The following is a 20499-nucleotide window of genomic DNA, read 5'->3' as shown; positions in this document are numbered from 1 at the left end:
TTTGTAATATTTCTTTTTCTCTTCAAATTATACTCTTCATTTAAACTATTGTATTAACAATTTTATCCTTTTCATGACATTATTTAAATTTTAATAAAAAATGAGCTAAATATCATTGCAATATTTTTTTTTATGGTTTTCAAAAACTGAAGACAATAGGAATCGAACCATGTACATGGTTGAACAAAATTGAAATTGTAACCACTGTATCATCTATCTTTTTATAATATCATTGCAAACAATGTCAGACCATATAAATAAATAAAAACCTATTTTGATCTTATCTATAAAAATTATTTGATTTTAATATATGATAAATAGTTATAACTAAGAATGACAAAATAGATTTACAATTGTTTTAGAGTCTTCTACGCTCTATTAGGCTGTGGGGCCCCAGATCTTCTTGAATAAACTACTGTTTGCCCCTTGGAATGAAGCCTCTTAGGCTGTCTACCTTTGATTCAAGAGTCTCACCTTGGCGATCTACTGAGAAGGTCGTATCCATGGTCTCAACTCGCTCATACCCGGCCCACCTTTCTGAGGGGGACTTCCTTGCTATGCCACCGTCCTATTAGCTTAGCTGGTAGTTAATCTATTTACTAGTCTGATGCACACTTGGAAGGCTCTCCTTTATCTTACTATCGAGGCTCCCTAGTGGTATGGTTCGATCTTTAGGGGCATCATGGACAGCGAGAAGCTTCTCACAGAGCGCATATGAAAGAAAGGATGCTTGCCATTGAAGGCCCTTTTGTGTTATCATTCTTGACCAAAAGTATTTAAGGTAAACATTTCCTAGTTTATAGTATTAATCTTTCTTTTGTTTCTCTGCTTATTTATTTATTTTTGCTTATATTTTTAATTTCGACAAGAGTGTGGCTGGGTCTTTTATCATGACCAGTCAACAATTCGGTTGCGTAACCAATTTGTGATGATTTTGAATAAATTTTACTTATAAAATAAAGGCTTAATAGGTCATTTGGTCCTTTAATTAATTTCAAGTTTTCATTTTAGTCCCATAACTAATAAAACTTATGTTTTGGTCCCTCAATTCTTCCTCCGTTTGTCAAAAAAAATCCATCGCTGTTAACTTTAACTTCAAATGTCTATGGTGGACAAACCTTAAGAGTGAACCACCATAGATCCTATTAATTTTTTTAATGTAAACCGTTAGATTTTTTTAAAAAAGGATGACCATTGAAATACGCAGGTCTATTTTATTTTACGGTGACTTAACAACATGTAATTAATTTTCCTTTTCTTCATCTTCTTCCCTATACTTCTTCATCAACACCATCATCATCTTCATCAACATACCAGAAAAAAATCCAGAAACACAAAATCGTTCCTACAATCGATTTTCATAGATCCCGTACGCATTCTAAATCCAGAAACACAATTTTCATCGATCCCGTACGCATTCTAAATCGTTCCTACTATCCCCGTTTCTTCAAATCCTTAACCCCAAAAACACCGTTTCCACCACCGTTTCTTCATCTCCCACAAAATGCAAATGGAAAAAACGTTCGGAAGAATCTCGACCATTGAATCGCAACACGCACTCAACAATGTTCATCAATGGAGGAAACAAGAAAAATCTTTCCAAGTAAAACCAAGCCAAGAACCCAAACGCAAACCAGATCAAACCCGATCTGGATTTATTCTTCCACCCGATATGGATCTATTTCGTTTTCTGTTTCTCTCTCCCTCAATCTGAAATTGATTTTGAGGTGGGAAGAGTAAAATGGATCTGAAAATGGGTGAACGAAAATGAATGATTTTACTCTTCCATTTTTGAAATGAATGAATGAACGAAAATATTAAGATTGTTGCAGATCTGATATTGTTGTCACAGTGGTTGTTCTAAAATGGAAGAGTAAAATAAACTAGTAAAATGGGTGATTTTTTGAAGAAGATGAAGACCTGGGGTGAAAATCATTTGCTGCATCTTTTGTGAAAATGGAAGATGAAGAAGATAAAGAATCATTTGTGAAAATGCAAGATGAACTAGTGATAATCATTTGTGAAAATCATTTGTTGCATCACGTGTCCCTTCCATAAGAGTAAAATGGAATCAATTATTTATTTTTTTTTTGGATTTTTTTATTAATGTTGGTGAAGATGATATGAAGGTGATATTAATGTTGCCTCTTTCTGAATTCTTTAATTCATAAGAAAAAAATCTGGTTTTTCTTTTTCTTTTTCTTTTGTGGGTTTCTGAGTTTGAATGTGTTTTTGAAGAAGTTGAGTGATTTGAATGTTGTTGTTATTGTTTTTTTTTCTTCTAGATTTTTGATGAAGATTGATGATGAAGATGAGGAAGAAGATGAAGGAAAGAGATGAAGATGGCAAAACTGACGGAATGCAATTTATTTGACAGAAGGGATTTTTTTGACGGACGGAGGGAAAATTAATGGACCAAAACGTAAGTTTTATTAATTATGGACCAAAATGAAAACTTGAAATTAATTAAGGGACCAAATGACCTATTAAGCCTAAAATAAAGGTGAGAAAATAAAAAGTAAACGAAAAATAAATAAATACTTCAACCTGAGTTGGTCAGAAGTTTTCTAGAACCCTTCCTAAAAGGTTAAATCTTACTTACTAAAGTTTAACCCTCAAAGCTATAGTTTAACCTAATTTTTCCCCTTCATTTTTCTCTCCTATTTTCAAGCATTTAATTCTTCTAAGTAGTAATCCTATTCAACATTCCACTATGTATTTCACACCTATTCCTAAGCCATTAATCTGACCTTCTATATCTCAACCGTGTTTTGATGAGTTCTCTTCCCAACTGACACTGTATTTGATGCTTCGAAAATTTAATCTGTTTCTAATGACAGTCCAAATGGTACGGTTTCCAATGACAGTCCAAATGGTACACAACTCATCTAGACTCTTCCAAAGCATTGAAACCCACGTTTTTCTCCTCTTTGGTTATTCTCCTCTCTCAGTTTCTCTTCTTCATATTCCTCACTGAACGACAATCCATTTACCCTCATCGCGTCATATTCCTCCATTCATCCTCATCGGTTTTCTCTCCCCTCAGGTTGATCCCGCCATCGCCGACGCCGCTGACGGCCCTACTCTTCCTATTAGAGCTTCCGATGAGTTCTGTCCTTTCGTTCGCCTCCTCCCTGAATTCAAGTTCTGGTAATACTTCTTTTTAGTTGTTCAATTCCTTTTAATTGCAATACTGTTATGCGAATACTGTTACGCGCCAATTTGGTTTTTGATTATCAATTATCGTTTAATCTTAGTTACTACAGTTTAACCCCCAAAGCTATAGTTTAACCTAATTTTTCCCCCTCATTTTTCCCTCCTATTTTCAAGCATTTAATTCTTCTAAGTAGTAATCCTATTCAGCATTCCACTATGTATTTCACACCTATTCCTAGGCCATTAATCTGACCTTTCTATATCTCAACCGTGTTTTGATGAGTTCACTTCCAACTGGCACTGTATTTGATGCTTTGAAAATTTGATATGTTTCCAATGACAGTCCAAATGGTACGGTTTCCAATGACAGTCCAAATGGCACACAACTCATCTAGACTCTTCCAAAGCATTGAAACCCACGTTTTTTCTCCTCTCAGGTTATTCTCCTCTCTTAGTTTCTCTTCTTCATATTCCTCATTGAACGACAATCCATTCATCCTCATCGCGTCATATTCCTCCATTCATCCTCATCGGTTTTCTCTCCCCTCAGGTTGATCCCGCCATCGCCGACGCCGCTGACGGCCATACTCTTCCTATTAGAGCTTCTGATGAGTTCTGTCCTTTCGTTCGCCGTCTCCCTAAATTCAAGTTCTGGTAATACTTCTTTTTAGTTGTTCAATTCCTTTTAATTGCAATACTGTTACGCGCCAATTTGGTTTTTGATTATCAATTATCGTTTAATGGATTTATCCTTTTAATTGCAATACTGTTACGCGCCAATTTGGTTTTTGATTATCAATTATCGTTTAATGGATTTATTTTTGTATATGATTTAATTTATATACATTGTCAGTGTAAAGAGTTTTTACTCTGTCAATCATTCATAGTCGTCGGTTTAGACACGCTTTGTTATCGTGTGATTATGGTTATAGTTGCGTTATGATATTGTGCATATTTATTGTTGAATATGGTTGATACTTGATGATGTCTTTATGGTCGTTGTGTTGTGATGATGGTAACATCGAAAACCTTGATATTGCAAGCTAGATTGTGGATGGCAGATGTTCATTTAAAATATTTTATGTGATGATTATGAGTTCCAAAAAGCAATTTGATGAGCATAATGTTTTGCTTAATTTCTTATGATCTTTGTAAATGTATCAAAAACAATAATGATGTACTGTAATTCATTGCATGAAGCTATTGTTGAATTACATAGTTAAGTTAATTTTGTTAGATAGTTGTTAGTTGGTTATGCTAGCAATCCGCTAAGTCGCGAACTACCATTGTAGGTCAACATTTATAAGCTTATTGTTGTCGTATTCTTTCAACATTATTGAGTTGATTCAGTTTCTGAGTCCTCAACCACATTCTATGGTGTTCTCTTCATTTTTTTTCCACAGGGTTGTTTGGGTTGGCTTATTTGAGTTTATCTATTAGCATTAACACACATTAGACTGTTTTAGAGAGCTTATGGGAACAACTTATGACAGCGCTATAAGTTGTTTTCAGCTTATTTCCATAAGCTATCCAGTATAATTTATGAAAACAACTTATAGCTTATATGTAAACAGTTTAATATTGTCTTTTGTTAATGAAACAACTTATACATAAGCATGTATATGATGAGAGTTTACTGGATTTATTTAAGTTCTTTATCCAAGGAGGACCATAGTTTGGGTCTTCCACATTGATAGGTTGTTGGAGGACCATAGTCTATATTAAGTTCTATCCTTTTTTTTTCTTCCATTTTAATGAGTGTCATTGCTTAAAATATTTGGAAAGTTTTCACCACCCACCCTAATTCACTTTCATGGAACTTTTTGCAGGGAAACTGAGAGCACTAAGACTGCATATGTTACCTTTAAGAATACATAGGGAGCAGACACAACAATGCTCTTGACGGTATGGTTTTATATTTAAAATCTCACAAGACATTTTCAAACACCATTGATAAATGGAACATATAAAAGAAAGATAATTTTAGTCAGATTATTGTTATTTTTTTTGGATAAAATCATATACTCATACTTCTCTTTATAGTACAGGGTTCCAACATAGCAAATTCTCCTGTCACCATCACGCCATTTGAAAATTATCAGCTGCCCCCTGAAGCTCAACCATTTAGTCCTGTAAGCACCTAAGTTAGTTTTTATTTGTTCATTGTGCCTATAATACCAGCATTGAATTATCTTAGTAGTAAAAGTGTGTTTTTAATTTTTTTTGTGTATGACTCATTTATTTAGCAGATTTTGAAACATTGCTTCACAATTGCAGATAAATTTTTAAGATGTATAATAAATTTTTTTCATGTTAGAAACACACACTTGCAGCTTAATAGTCAATGCATACATCTTGCAATGTTTCTTTCGCATATCGATATTTCTAACCTATAATGCTGATCTCAGAACCAAAAGCAGACTCTTGCTGCTGTTAAGAAGGCTGAAGATGTTGTGAGCACATGCTTGCCAAAGGTTTTATTTTAGGAAAAGGTGCAATTAATAGAGCCAAATCCTTTGACGAACGCCATCACTTGATTTCAAATGCTTCTGCCACAGTTGCTTCCATCAACCGTAAAACCGGTTTGACTGATAAACTAAGTATTGGAACTGCTGTAGTAAATGAAAAAGTGAGAGAGATGGATGAAAAATTCCAGGTTTCAGATAAATCAAAGTCTATTTATGTTGTTGCTGAGCAAAAGGCAAGTGATGCTGGATCTGCAATCATGAGCAATCCTTATGTATCAACTGGAGCTTCGTGGGTGTCAAACGCAATTACTATTGTTGCAAAAGCAACTGAAGATGTAACCACAATGACCATGGAAAAGGTTGAAATGGCCGAGGTTGATAAGAAATAGACCATTTACAGTGAAAGGAAAGATGCAGTTGATGAATTGTCACATATACACTTTGAGAAACCTTCAGTTGGAAGTACTTCTCCAAAATCCTGTTAAATCAGGTGATGATAGTAGGTTTGGGATTATATGAGACTTGAGCTCATTCTCAAATCTCAATCCTTAACATTATGAGTACAGTTGCATTGATTTAATTTTGCTTAGTAATATAGTCAGTCTTCATTCTAATCTCAATTTTATTATAGATTATAATAAAATTGGGCATGCTTGCCTCTGAATGTGTGATTGAAGTAAGGTTTGTCACAAACTAAAGTGGCATCAAAAAAAGGTATATTGGATCCCAAATCACCATTTGTGTCATTTGATAATATATATATATATATATATATATATATATATATATATATATATATATATATATATATATATATATAACAGCAGGTTTATCCTGTTAAAAGTAAGCATACATTTAATTAGAAGAAGCTAATAGACGATGACATATTTCTTTGCTTTGATGTTTATGCAATCAAGAAATGTATTTTTTTGGTGGTGTCTCTTAAGTAAGACGAATGTCATATCATCATGTGGTTTCTACTTTTGCTAATCCAGCTTTGTTATATCATGTTGGTTGCCAGGTTAGTGCTGTAACTTTGAGAGCATATGCATGTTGCTGCTCTCCCTCACACATTTCAAGCAATGGAACTGCTCCTTCTGATCAAGATATGGAGGTTTAATTGGTAGGGTTTAGGAAGATACATTGAAGTTTTTCTTTAATCAATGTGTGCTTTATTATGATTAATTTAATGCATTTTTTTAGGAACTTTTTTTTTTCTTCAGAAGGTTTAAGTTATTTTATTAAGATGTATGTATTGTTAGATCCTTGTTAGTTGGTTATAATTGTACTTTTCTCTATCAAAGGAATTTGATGCACACATTTCGAACTGAATGTTAATATAAGTGGAAATCAATGGATAATGGAGTAGTTTTCTTATGATAGGGTTTGTTTTTATTTATTTTTTGCAAGTGGTAAATACACAACTCACGTCTACATATAGGTCACTATCGAATTAACGGTTGAGTTTTTAATAATGATTAAAATACGGATGAAGAGCTGAAGATATTGATAACTGATTAAGATGGTAAAGATACGGATGAGACGTCTAACATAGTCTATGATGAAGTATTTCGAAATATTTGATATGAATTGATCTATTATATGTTCTTTTAAGAAACTCAAAAAAAATCTTAGTGTCGTATGTGATATTGCGCTGACAAAATTTTCAAAGAACTTATAGTTTTCAACATTAAATTTAGTTATCATTCAATTTTATATGAAATCGTTCTGCTTCTGCTTATAAGACCCGTGCGGCGCACGGGTCGGTGTTCTAGTTAAGATTAATGGTGTTGTCTTTAGAGACCCAAAGTGCTCGTTGGCCTTCGATCAACACACACCACGTACAATCTCAACCGTTGAATGCAACACCCTAAAAAATTGCTCATTTAAGTTATTTAATTATAACAAATTGTTCCTTTAAGTTTTTTCCTGTATTAATGAGGTTCTTTAAGTTATTTAACCATAACAATTTGGAGGATTTCATATCATAAAAATGTAAATTATTCAAGCTTAAAAGTTACAATTAAATAACTTAAATGGGTTAAGTGTTACGAAAAATATGTAAGACGTAAGTGGTACGAAAAAGAACTGAAAAGGACCTCTAGTGTAATTTAACATTTTATCTTTTATTTTAAAAACATGCATTAAAATTATTTAAAATAATTAGAGACTTGTTTGAGAAATAAAAGAAAGATTATTGAAAAAAAAAAAACTAATCCGAAGAAAGCACACAATAAACACACCAAAAAGCACACACACAAAAAACAACAGTCTCCCAACAAAAAGAACACTATCCGACGAGTTATATCAAAGTAATATATAGCGTCAATATTTCTCTTATCAACGGTCACTTTTTATCTATCGATTTCACGTGGATCACAATCCATAGCCGTTTATTAATTGATTATCAACGGTCCAGAACACAACACGTTTACATTATTTAAGTAAATAGCCTTTTGATAAAATTCAAAACATTATCTATTTTAAACAAAAACTTTGTTTCCAAAATAAGATGAAGCTAGTAATTAGCCGTTTGATAAAATTCAAAACATTATCCATTTTAAACAAAAACTCTGTTTCCACAAAAACAAAAACTTTGAATCCCACTCTAAAACCTCCACCAGAGAAACTCTTTTGGGAACACAGTCCGCCAGATATCTCTCTCAAATCTCCGCCAGACAAACTCCTCTGTCGCTGAAGAGAAGAATGATGGCAGAACCACCACCATCACCTCTCATGGAGACAAGAATCGGAGCCGCAATGAAGTCTTGGAGCCTGCTGAAGAGAAGAATATGGCGGAACCACCACCACCTCTCATCATTCCATCTCAGAATCTGAATCTGACACTTCCACCTCCACCTCTCAACCCTCGGTTGACACCCCTCAATCCTCTCCCAAAACTAACCTCTTGGAGAAATTTTTATATATTAGTTTGGTTTGCAACAAACTTAGACAATATATGTTTAGTAAAAGGGAGAGAGAAGTAGATTAAATGGGTAGTTGCATTATGTTTTATTTATATAAAAACCAGTGTATTTTCCCAGCGTTACCCGAGTTATATATAAAACATTAATATTTATGTTTTATGTATAATATTAATTAAAAGTTTATATAACTCAGAAGTTATAAACGGAAAAAAATTATTTGTGGCCTGTATTTTATTAATAAACTATTAATATATGCTTAAAGTATAAAAATAAATAAGTTATAGTTTTTTTTGACAAAAATTAAATAAATCGTAGTTATCTAAATTAAAAAAAATTATCAATAATATTAGTGTTTGTGTTATATGTTAATATTTATCGAAAATACATAATTTAAAAAAAAATAAAAAAATGACTGTTTATAGTATAACACATAATTGTTTTTTGGTGATATATAACTCATTATTTGTTAAATAAACTATTAATATCTACCTAATGTATGGATTTAAATGGGTCGAACAAATGGAAGGTGTGATTAGACCCTTCGAATTAGCCTGTCATTGAACCAGATATCGATTTAAAAAAAAAAAAACTACTTAGAAGTTAGAACAAAAAATAAACAAATCCAAGTTATCTGAATTGAAAAATTATCAAGAGTGCATGTTTAGAATGAAAATAATAAGCACAAGTAGGAAAACCAAATTATTTTATTATAAATATATGAAATTGATTGAAATTAATAATTTAACCAAACAATCATCTAGAATTTTCTCTATGAATTTAATATTATAAAAATGAATGAATTATCTATTAAATTTGACAAAATCTATGCTAAATAAAATATAATTTGATATGAATTTTAATCAAAGAGAATACTGAGAAACGAATAAATAGTTTGAAATAAGGACAAAACTCATGTGAATTTCTGTAGGTGTTTTTCATATGATTATGTGTTAAATGTGATAATTAAGACGTGCAATATGTGTAGAGATATTCATAGTATATAAAACATCAGTTTTTTAATTAAAAAATTGTTAATGTGTTAGTATAGTAAGGATAAAATCGACCATTGACACGGAACGAATAGTTTAACTGGTACACAAAGATAAAATAAATTGATATTTAATTTAGTTATGTAAATAAGTACTTGAAACAACAACTCCACTTTCAATATCTTTCTTTATTTATATTTGAAAGGTACTTATTTTTTTTTTTTAACAAAGAAAGGTACTTGATTTTTGATCACTTAACGACACTTAATATGCAGCAAGTATTTACATATTTGATTTTTGAAGGTGATTTCAATAACATTAATAGGGGTGAGCAACAAAATATAAATCGACCAAAACCTGATTTAACTGTGTTAAAATCAAGTGCATTGGGTGTGTTATAACAACTTTCGTGTTTGCCGAATTGGAAAGAGTAGTTATGAGTGGTTGATTTCGGTCGAACGCGGTTCTCAAATTTCATGGTGATCAATGATCAATCCGGATCATAATGTGAGAGATGTAGCAATGTTGGTCGCAGTTGAGAAGGAGAGAGATAAACATGCCCGCAAAGTAGCTTTACAAAAGAAAAAACACACATGATCAAGATACAATTATACATAAAATAACGCTTTTGTGTTGTTTTATCCAAACACCTTGTGACACACTTTTAGTTAATTTTTTTTATCGGAGTGACAATCTTAATGTTGATTTATCCTAACACATTAACACTTCTAACAAAACAACTAGCTCGAAACTAGTTTTGTTTCTATGAGTTTGAAATGAAAAATCAAAAAACCACGACTCAAACTCAAACTTTCAGTTCATTGTCACCCTCGTTTCTCAAAATTCAACTCTCTTTTCTTCTTTCAATTACTTCAATGGCAAAACATAGTGTCAACTTTGCCTAGGACCGAGATGTTGGAACAAAATGTGTTTAACAATAAACCTTAGAGAGTTTTGATGATAACAAGGTATTAAAAAATTGTCAATTGGACTAGCTAATATTTGTTCAAGTGTACATGACCATAGTTAAAAATTTACATCATACAAAGGTTCTGAATGAGCAAATAAAGAGCAAAGGAATCAACAAGATTGAAGCTTAGAAGCTCCTGAAGGCAAAGTGCTCCTGAAAACTAGAAGCTCCTGAAGACTAGTGCTCCTGAAGACTAGAGGTCCTGAAGTGCCACGTCATCAGAAGCTGCCTCATCATAAGCTGCCTTGTCAGAAGCTATTTTCACCAGAAGCTGAAGATCAACTGAATTTGCGGAATTCAAGGATTCAAGAGTTGTTTCATGGATTAAAACTCGTCTAAAGATGGCAGAAGACTAGTGGAACTTTGCAACAGTCATTTCAAAAGTATTTGAAGGCATTCGCTTGCAAAAGGAACAAGAGCGTTGACATTGTACTATGTACGAACTGTACAACCATCTTCTCCACTACTCTGTTTTGTGTCTCCACTACAAGACAAGATAACAGCTCTGAATATACAACCAAGCCTGCAGAAATGTTCCCTCTCGACTGGAATGGATTTGAAATTGATCCTTCATAGGACAATCACTAAATCAGGCAAAGAATCACTGGTGAAAGATCAAGCTTCAACAACAACTCTTTTTGGATGTGCTGGCACTTACAACGTTCATTTCACACCTCTATAAATAGGAGTGAATACTTGAAGAATGAACAAGACTCTACAACACATTGAAAGCGCCAAAACTCTGTCAATTTGTTCAGCATCCAAAAGTTCACTTAGAATTTCTGTTCTTAAAGTCTTATCTTAGAAATTCTTGAGTCTTAAAGAGTCTGTATCTGAATTGTATTGTGAACACCACTGATTGTATATCAAGTGTTCAACCTCAAACATTTTTCTTTGTAATCTTGTTTGATTAGAAGTCTCTTGCAGTTGTGCTTGAGCATAAAAGTCTCTTGATTGTGTTCTTGAGCATAGGAAGACTCTTGCAAAGTGTGCTTGAGCAAAGGAAGTCTCTTGTTGTGTGCTTGAGCAATTGTAATAAGATATTACATTTTAGTGAACTCTCCTTGGAAGTGCAAGGGGGACTGGACTACTTCCGGATTGTGGAAGGAACCAGTATAATTGCTTTGTGTCTTTCTTCTTCCTCTCTCTCTCTCTCTCTCTCTCTCTCTCTCTCTCTCTGTTTTTATCCGCTGCATTTAAATCCTGAATATCACTTCAGAAGCTGTCTCACTTTGCTTCTGATCAGTGTGCTTCAGTTTAGGAGAATCGAAGAAAAATCTAACACAATTCAACCCCCCCTTCTTGTGTTTTTCTCACCTTCACGAGATCTTTCTACTTTGAATTTCACACTATTGTTTCAATATATTTTTTTAATTTCAACTAAAATAATCTAACCTCCACTGTCTCTTTAGTTCGAAAATTGGATCTAAATTATAGAGTATAATAATTTTACAAAGAAATTGAATCTAATTCCACCTTTTTTGGTTGCAAGTTGGATAGAGAAAGTAATAATAAGAATAAAGGAAAATAAATCTACAATCATTTTTCTTAATTCTAAGTTGTCTTAGATTGAAAACTTGGTCTGATTAAGTTCTTAGAGTGTGATATGGAGGGGAATGGATTGTTTCCATTTTTTTTCTCTCATGTTTCTCAAGTGGAGAAATCCCCACCCTTGAATTAATCTTTTCACTTTTTTCTATTTCTCTCTCATTGCAAATCAAGGGATGAAAATACATTGGACTCTAACGTCACTCAAGACAATCATCTCTCAATATGGAGTGAGAGAAAGATTTGAATATTTTGTTGTTGGAGTGTTCATGTCAAAGTGAACCGACAATTTATGTGGTACAAATTAAACTGAATGTTATATTAGTATATGTTATGTGTTTGCATTTCTTTCACCTTCTTTTAGATTAATAACACACAAACTTTTATTTTCTTCTAACTATTACATTATGTCAAAGTGCACCGACACAAACACTGACTAAACATGCTTCTAAGCAAAGCTCATGTCTGATTTGAATCTTTGAAGAATACAATTAAAATGTATTTAGCCCCAGACAATTTAAACATTTCTTTCATGAAGCTCGTGATAATCATAATTTGTCTCATATTGCAGTTTAAGTCCCATGTATTTGAATTCAAATAGCGACGAATGAAACTAAGTTTACTATCCAAAGATTCTTAAGGATGATTCTAACATACAATCCATGTTTTTCACGATGATTGAAATGCCATATACGTGGATTTGTTTAGATTGCAAGTGTCCAAAATATCAATAGAATTTTATTTACATTGCGTAAACTGTGTTGCCATTTTTGTTTATGCTGTCAATTTGTTTCACTTTTGCTCTATCGTTACATCTTTAATTATGTTGAATTATTGTTGTTGAATTTTAAGTCTGGTTGTATTGCAGTCGAATCATGAATTATGGATGTTAATCGACATCGATGTTGAAAATATAAGCAAATATTAATTATATTGTTGAAAATTTAGGTTATTGCATGGTTTTGAAAATACTTTATGATTCTCATGCAAGAACAAATCAGGTCCTAACTCCAATCGATTCAATTCACAACTCTCGAACCAAATGTACCTCAAACTACGTGCTATTCAAGTAAACTTCTACTAAAATAGAGCGATCGAGAGTTAAAAATTAAAGGGACAATATCAAAATTTCAAGGCGTCCTTGAGCAATCCAAAGACTTACAATTATTTTATCACGATTTTTTATGAACCAAATATATTTGCTTGCATTTTACAAAAGATCCCTTGAAATACAATTCTTTCTAGGGGAATTAGTCACTTTAGTCCCTGAATCGGAAGGGATTCGTCACTTTAGTCCCTGAATGCAGATAAATTGCAAAATAGTCCTTGAATGTAGACTTTGTTAGTCAATTTAGTCCCTGAATGCAAACTTTGTTAGTCAATTTAGTCCCTGAATGTAGACTCCGTTAGTCACTTTAGTCCCTGAAATTGACCATGCAGGGACTGTTTTGCAAATCCTCTCCCATTCAGGGACTAAAGTGACGAATCCTCTCCCATTCAGGGACTAAAGTGACTAATTCCCCTAAAATAAATAAATAAATAAATTTAAAACAGGAAAAGTTAAATTAGTTTTAAATTATTCATTTGCGGAAGCTTCCTCATAAAGCGTTAAAAGAAAAAGTTAGAAGTACAGTCCCCATTTCACACACACAGAGAGGATCCAAAGAACCCGAGAAATTCATACACACGGCGGTGAGAATATTCCAACAACGACACTAAACACTTTATAATCATGATTAATTAGCGTCACAATCACTAATCTCGTTCATAATCCACAACAACGAGTATAAATATACATATAGAGCTTCAACTATTAGGTATTTTTTTCATCATCATCATCATCATCAATGAATAACGAAAAGCTTTCTTCTTCTTCTTCTTCCTTTACGTTAACCAAAGGTATCAATGGTCTCGATAAGGTTCTTCTTCGTGAATCTCGTGGCGCTTCCGCTGAGGTATAATCGTAACCGTTTTTCTGTTCTTGATCTATGTAATTCAAATCTTGATTCACTTTCATCGCTTTAGATTTCACCGATTTCAATTATTCTAGATTCCGATCTGGTTAGGTATATTTCGATTTAGATCTTGTTTTTTTGTTTTTGCTTCATTAATCGTTGTTAATTAACGGAAGATTCTCGATCTAACTCATGCACTGATTTTAAATTTGACTGTGAAATTTAGAAGGAGGAAGAAGAAAAAGGAAAATAATCGATTATGTTTTTATGATTTTTGATGCATTTTGTTTGTGATTTGTAGATTTATCTGTACGGTGGACATGTGACTTCGTGGAAGAATGATCATGCTGAGGAATTGCTTTTTCTCAGTAGTAAGGTTTGTGATTTCGAATTTACGAAACTGTGTTTGTTTTGGTTGATTTTAGTATTTTTTAGTGTTGGTGCATTAATTTAGTTTAGTTGCCGAGTTTGTTGGCGAAAAATCTTCTATCGAAAAGGAAAATGAAAGAGTTCGTTGTCGATAATTTTCTATCGAAAAGGAAAATGAAAAATAGAGGCAACTGTATTCTTTTTTAGATCACGGTTCTAAATTGTGGCCGTGAACTTTGATATCATGGGTAAATGCAGTTGACGCGCCTTTTTTTGTTGTTGTTGTAATCTACGCGCTTTAAAACCTTTATGTTGTAGTTGTAGACCGCAATTTAGTATTATGATATAGATCTCGTTAGTTTGTGAAGTTCAATTTTGCTATGTAAGTGACAGTTTATACAGTGAGTGATCATTAGAAGTGATTTGACTTCGATTAATTAGAGTATCTTTAGGTAGTTTGAGATCTTGATTCACTTTTAAAGAAAATTAATATCATACTTTATCTTCCAACCGACAATGAAGCATTGTATGTATCGGTGTCAAACGCCGGACACACATTCCATTAGAAGTGTCGGTTCTACAGAGCTAACTAATTAAAATTGGCTTCAAAATGAACGGGTTTCTATCTTGCTTTCAAAACAATGTAAAATGTATGAATTCCTGATATTAATATTTGCTTCAATGGCAGTTAATCCGGATTAAGGGTAAATGTTTTGATATATATATATATATATATATATATATATATATATATATATATATATATATATATATATTTTTTTTTTTTTGTGTGTGTGACTATAGTTTTGAAAAATTTAACCTCCAGCTTTCATGTTGATTAGATGATTGATATATGGTCAATGTCTGTTTGATTATTATCTTTTTCCTTGTGCAGGCTATCTTTAAGCCTCCTAAGGCTATTCGTGGAGGGATTCCAATATGCTTTCCACAAGTATGTACTTACTATTTCCTTTTTATTTTTTTTTTGACAATTCTTAACTGTTTCTGTTTTCCTTAGAGATGAGAGGTGAAAGGCTCCTAAAACTTAAACTCTGACTTTAAATTTGATATGTTCCACAAATATAAATCCTAGCTTATTACATTCCTGTGAGAAAATTAAATTCGATAGCATAAGTCGTATTGAAGAAGGGGTGGGGGTGGGTTCAGGGTTAGTTTAGTCGCTGCTTGATGCCTTGATTTGATTTTGTTGCATCACACAACCCTACAAAGAGAGCAGCTCACTGCCGTTTTGAGAACTGGGCATATTACACACTCAGACAGTTAGACTTGTCACATAGTTGACCAACTAGTCAACATATTAGATAACTAGCCTCTACTTAGAGTAGTTAACAACAATGTTAATTGAGGGTCTATGTAAGATTGGGAGGGGGTTGAAAGATTGAAACTCGAGGATTGTAGCACGGATCGTAAGATCCTACCAACAGGGAAAAAGTGTATGTGCGTGTGTATTAAATTTTATACATATGTGCATACAAGTTATTATGGATAAAGAAAATAACCTCTAAATCACAACATTAAACTAAGTTCATTAATAACTCAAAAAACTATGTTCAAAATGAATCCAATCTAGAAGCAACAATTCTAGATATCTAGGAAGTTATCCAATATAGTCGTCTTCATCCTCATGGAAGTGAAACAGAGGATGAAATTACTGAAAACAGAGGAACCACCGCGCCGCACAGAGGAAACCAAGATAATGAAAACTTTCTTTTTAAGAATTTTCCTTCTAGATTTCACTGCTGTCTCTTTATCAAACTATATCTGCTATCATATCGATATCCCAAGAAACAACGAAACCAATAGAAATTGATATAATTAATGAAAACTATATGATATATTTCTGAAAATCATTACAATTTCTAAATGGTGTTCCAGAACTTGTGTTTGTTGTTATCATCACACTCCAGATGACATGGTGATGGAAATTTTCTATCTATTTGCAGTTTGCAAACCATGGAAACTTGGAATCACATGGATTTGCTAGAAATCGGGTTTGGGCCATTGAAGATGACCCTCCTCCTTTTCCAACAAATAATTTGAGCAAAGCCTTTGTTGATTTGATTCTTAAACCCTCTGAAGAAGACATGAAGATCTGGAATCACAGGTATCTATAGAATATTTTCAGAAAATTTTTACAATTTTTTTTAATACCTGGTTTAACTTTAATATCTTCATTCATAGTTAAAGTTGTTGTATACTTATATTATGTTTCTTTCTGATTATTATACACATTTCTTTTTGAATGTAGTTTTGAGTACCGTCTGAGGGTAGCTTTGGGACCCGGAGGAGATTTGATGTTGACATCTCGAATTCGGAACACAAACAGTGATGGGAAGCCATTTTCGTTCACATTTGCTTATCATACTTATTTTTCGGTATCAGACATAAGGTAAGTGCTTGAATATTTTCATCTCACACTTCAACATCGCTGTTTAGTTTTAACTGGATTTTATTTGTAACATTGTTGTTACATTTAACAACTTGCTTTTTGTTTGTTTTGTAACCATGGTTAGGCTACTTTCACCAACAACATTTCATTAATTTTAAAATTCAAATTTATATACTATTAATTGGTGAATTTGTAACTAAAGATTTAACAGCTGAATTTATAATAGAAAGGACCTCGAAGCATTATTGCCGGGGCTTTTAATTTGGTGGCACGGGCAAGAGCGAGTTTATAGCTTTATTATACTGAAAATACATTCTTTTTTTTTGTTTTTTGTATAGCTCAAGGGCTTTAAGTGGTCCTTATTTGGTCAAACCTCACTTAGTCTGATAAGGTTTAGTTGTTGTATCTTTTGGTTGAAATCTAGTTCAAGAGGCATGTACTGAACTATGCTATGATTGGCAATTTGGTGTTAACTTTTTCTCTGATTTATAAAAAATCATTTACTTTTCCCTCATGTGGGCAGTTGTACTTGTAGTGTAGTTGTGTCAAATCTGAAAGTTGGCTCTGAACTTACAAAAACAAGTGTGGATTTTTGTACATGATGGTGCAGAGTGTGGAAATGCAAATTTTTGTAGTGTGCTGATGTTGAAACAATATGCTTCTGTAATTTGTTGAATGAAATTTGTAGCTTGCAAATTCGGTTACTTTGTGCAGTTAAATTTAGTCATGTTGTGAAATATTTAAGTTTAGTTTTATTTCCCAACTCAGTTAGTGGAGTTAAAGACTGTGGTATCTACCTACATATGTTTCTTGCTTTTATCTATCCACATATATTTCTTGTTCTTTTTAGCTTTACTTTCTAAAAATTGGTTGTGGTATTAATGAATGTTTAGATAGAGCGCCTAACTAGTTTATTTGCATGTGTTCAGTGAAGTTCGGGTAGAAGGATTAGAGACCTTGGATTATCTTGACAACTTGCAGAACAAGGAGCGCTTTACTGAACAGGGAGATGCTTTGACCTTTGAATCAGAAGTAAGTCTGGGTTTTCCCTTCTATTTAGTTTCAGGTTAAGAGATGCTGGTTTTATAGGACATGAACAAAATTCATTTGACTGAAATAAATGGAATATTACCTTTCATTTGAATAACTTTTTTTTGAAAAAAAGGAGCGAGAACCGCTTGTTATGTGAAATATTGAAACAATATATAGTTCCTGAAAAGGCTTTTCATTTTTTCATTGTTCATAAAATTTATTTTTCCTATTGATGAATTCATACCAAAAGTGTGCACTGGTTGCTATTTTTCATTTGCAGAAACAACATCACATTTGCTTCTTCTCCATCCTATACTCCCCCACTGTCGGCTTTATCTTTCCTCTGCGTTTTCTTGCTTATATTTTATGTTTAATTTACAATTTTACCCCTTTATTCTATACTTATTCTGTAATAGGGGTAGGCCTTGCCCAATATGCGCTGGTTGATACCATGCCACCCACTTCATATCTGGGCATTGGTTGTACCCAACCTATATCTGAATGAAACATGTCTTCACATTAACTAAAATTAACACAAAAAAGTAAAGTTCATGTATCTGACCTGTATTTTTCTAAACTCTAATACTTTATTCTGTTCACATGTGTGTAGCTAATATGTTTCACAGGTTTTTTTTTTTTGAGGAAATGTTTCACAGGTTTTTTGTTGGTTATAAGCTGATCCTTCTCTTTTTCTTGAAATGATAGGTTGATAAGATATATCTTAGTACTCCTACAAAGATTGCAATCATTGATCATGAAAAAAAGAGGACATTTGTTTTGCGTAAAGATGGCCTTCCTGATGCTGGTCAGTACTATCTTACTTATCTTCATCAATCTGTACACGTACTTCATAGATGTGTAAATATAAAAGAACAGATAAGGTAGAGTGAAAAGTCAGATTTCTTAGTAGCTCATAGCAGAAAACTGAATAAGTACTTGTTCTAATATCCATGTCCAATATTTTCCTGTAAAGTTGTAAGATATACTACCAAGTAACAATACAAGGAAAGTGACTTTCCTTGCAGAAACTCTGTTTTTAGCTAGTAATGACATTTTCCAAGTCTCACTTGAATACCTTTGAATGCCTTGATTGGGGATGTTCGAGTGAGCTTGGGTTGTAATACAGTAGTCTTATGGGACACTGAGATAAGAAGTATGAAATTGATAGATTATTATTCATAAGCCTACACTCAAGTATGAAATTAATAGATTATTATTACATAAACCTTTTATTACAATTAGGTTGTAACTTCTAAGTTATCAAATTTGAGTGGCTGTTGGTCTAACCTTTTTATTATTTTTTTTTACCAGTGGTGTGGAATCCTTGGGATAAGAAAGCAAAGTCTATGGCTGATTTCGGGGATGATGAGTATAAGCATATGCTTTGTGTAGAGGCTGCTAATATTGAAAAGGCTATCACTTTGAAACCTGGAGAAGAATGGAAAGGAAGACTAGAGCTTTCAGCTGTTCCATCTAGTTACTGTAGTGGGCAGCTTGATCCCCAGAGAGTTCTTCAGGGCAGCTGAAAGATCATTGCTGTGTTCTGTGTCCTGTACAGGTAAATACTGCAAATTGATATGTTTCAACTGTCGTTTAGCTCTCTGTAGAAAAGAAAAGCATAAGCTTTTTAAGCCTTTACTTACATTATCCTACCTTTAGTTTTTGATACAAAATGTTCATTGAAAATGTTCCACAGTTTTTAAGTCTATATATTTTAAGCATAACAGAGCAGGATCAAGCAAGTTTTTTTTTTTCACCAAAAGATTAAAAAAGTTAAATTGTACAAGTCTTGTGTATTTTCTTTGAAGTTTTGAGTCGAGTTGTTACTTTCACCAGACAATTATGTGCTTTTAAAGTTTGATTCCCATATCTTGATACTCTAATGATCTGATTGGTCAGCGTGATCAAGGAACCTCTTTTTTTTTCTGGTCTTAATCACATTTTTGTTTGATCCTTCATATCCATTTAAATATCTGGCTAATCTTTTGAATGATTTATCTGCAGGTAGCTTGTTGCAAAGTTAATGGATGAAAGGAAAGTTTCCCTGTAATTTTGCCCCTGCATGTTCCATCTGTGTTGGAAAGATGAATTCATGTTGGTTAGGATTTTATTGAGCTTTTTTTTTTTTTTTTCTTCCTCCCTATAATGGATGACTAATGTGGTCATAACAAACTCTGAACAAAACATATAATCAGAAGAGTCCACATTTCTTGCCATGGAAAAACAAAATTACTGCCTACAATTCAACAGATTTTCAAGTTGAGTTGAATGGCCCAGACCCAGAGGGATTCCTTTTGAATCATTTACTTAGTATTTTGGATTCTTAAATCCCTATAATTTGTTTATTATTAAATGCTATTGGGTAATTACTACATCCTTGGAGAATACTTTATGATTGTAATTTAAAGGGATGCATGACAGAATCGTCGACAGGTTATGTCAAATATTTATGGGTTATTTTGTTATTGCTATCCTGTTTTCCCCACTTCTTTACCTTTTTATTTTAAATATATGCTGCTAGCTTATGCTTTACATATTTGTGGGTCGAGTGATGTTCTATACTTGATGTGATTTAGAGACGATTTCTTTGGAATTGCTTTTATTCAACTGTTTGTGTTAGGTACTCAGACAACAAAAACCCAACAAAATAGAAGAATTTGTCCAGTTCTATTTGG

The 20499-nt window shown here is 32.9% G+C and overlaps 1 protein-coding gene and 1 pseudogene across 2 annotated transcripts; both read left to right on the top strand.

Moving 5' to 3' along the window:
• The first annotated feature begins 2845 nt into the window (after positions 1-2845).
• Positions 2846-7004, top strand: LOC146945700 (binding partner of ACD11 1-like; annotated as a pseudogene). The gene is made up of 8 exons (XR_015028046.1): positions 2846-2875; positions 3047-3150; positions 3578-3593; positions 3707-3810; positions 4986-5061; positions 5205-5288; positions 5565-6338; positions 6646-7004. The product of XR_015028046.1 is annotated as a binding partner of ACD11 1-like (transcript).
• Positions 7005-13687: 6683 nt separating this feature from the next.
• Positions 13688-20268, top strand: LOC146945699 (putative glucose-6-phosphate 1-epimerase). The gene is made up of 9 exons (XM_085744002.1): positions 13688-14013; positions 14315-14389; positions 15278-15334; positions 16347-16507; positions 16652-16792; positions 17722-17824; positions 18530-18629; positions 19136-19382; positions 19829-20268. Exons 1-8 carry the CDS (start codon positions 13906-13908, stop codon positions 19348-19350), a joined length of 960 nt encoding a protein of 319 aa, XP_085600128.1. The 5' UTR covers positions 13688-13905; the 3' UTR covers positions 19351-19382; positions 19829-20268.
• The last annotated feature ends 231 nt before the right edge of the window (positions 20269-20499 follow it).

The sequence above is a fragment of the Medicago sativa genome, chromosome 2, assembly GCF_051527215.1.
Source record: "Medicago sativa cultivar Bolivia chromosome 2, Bolivia_mono, whole genome shotgun sequence".
Lineage (NCBI taxonomy): Eukaryota > Viridiplantae > Streptophyta > Magnoliopsida > Fabales > Fabaceae > Medicago > Medicago sativa.
The sequence above is the reverse complement of the archived record's forward strand: the minus strand, read 5'-3'. Positions and strand labels throughout refer to the sequence as shown.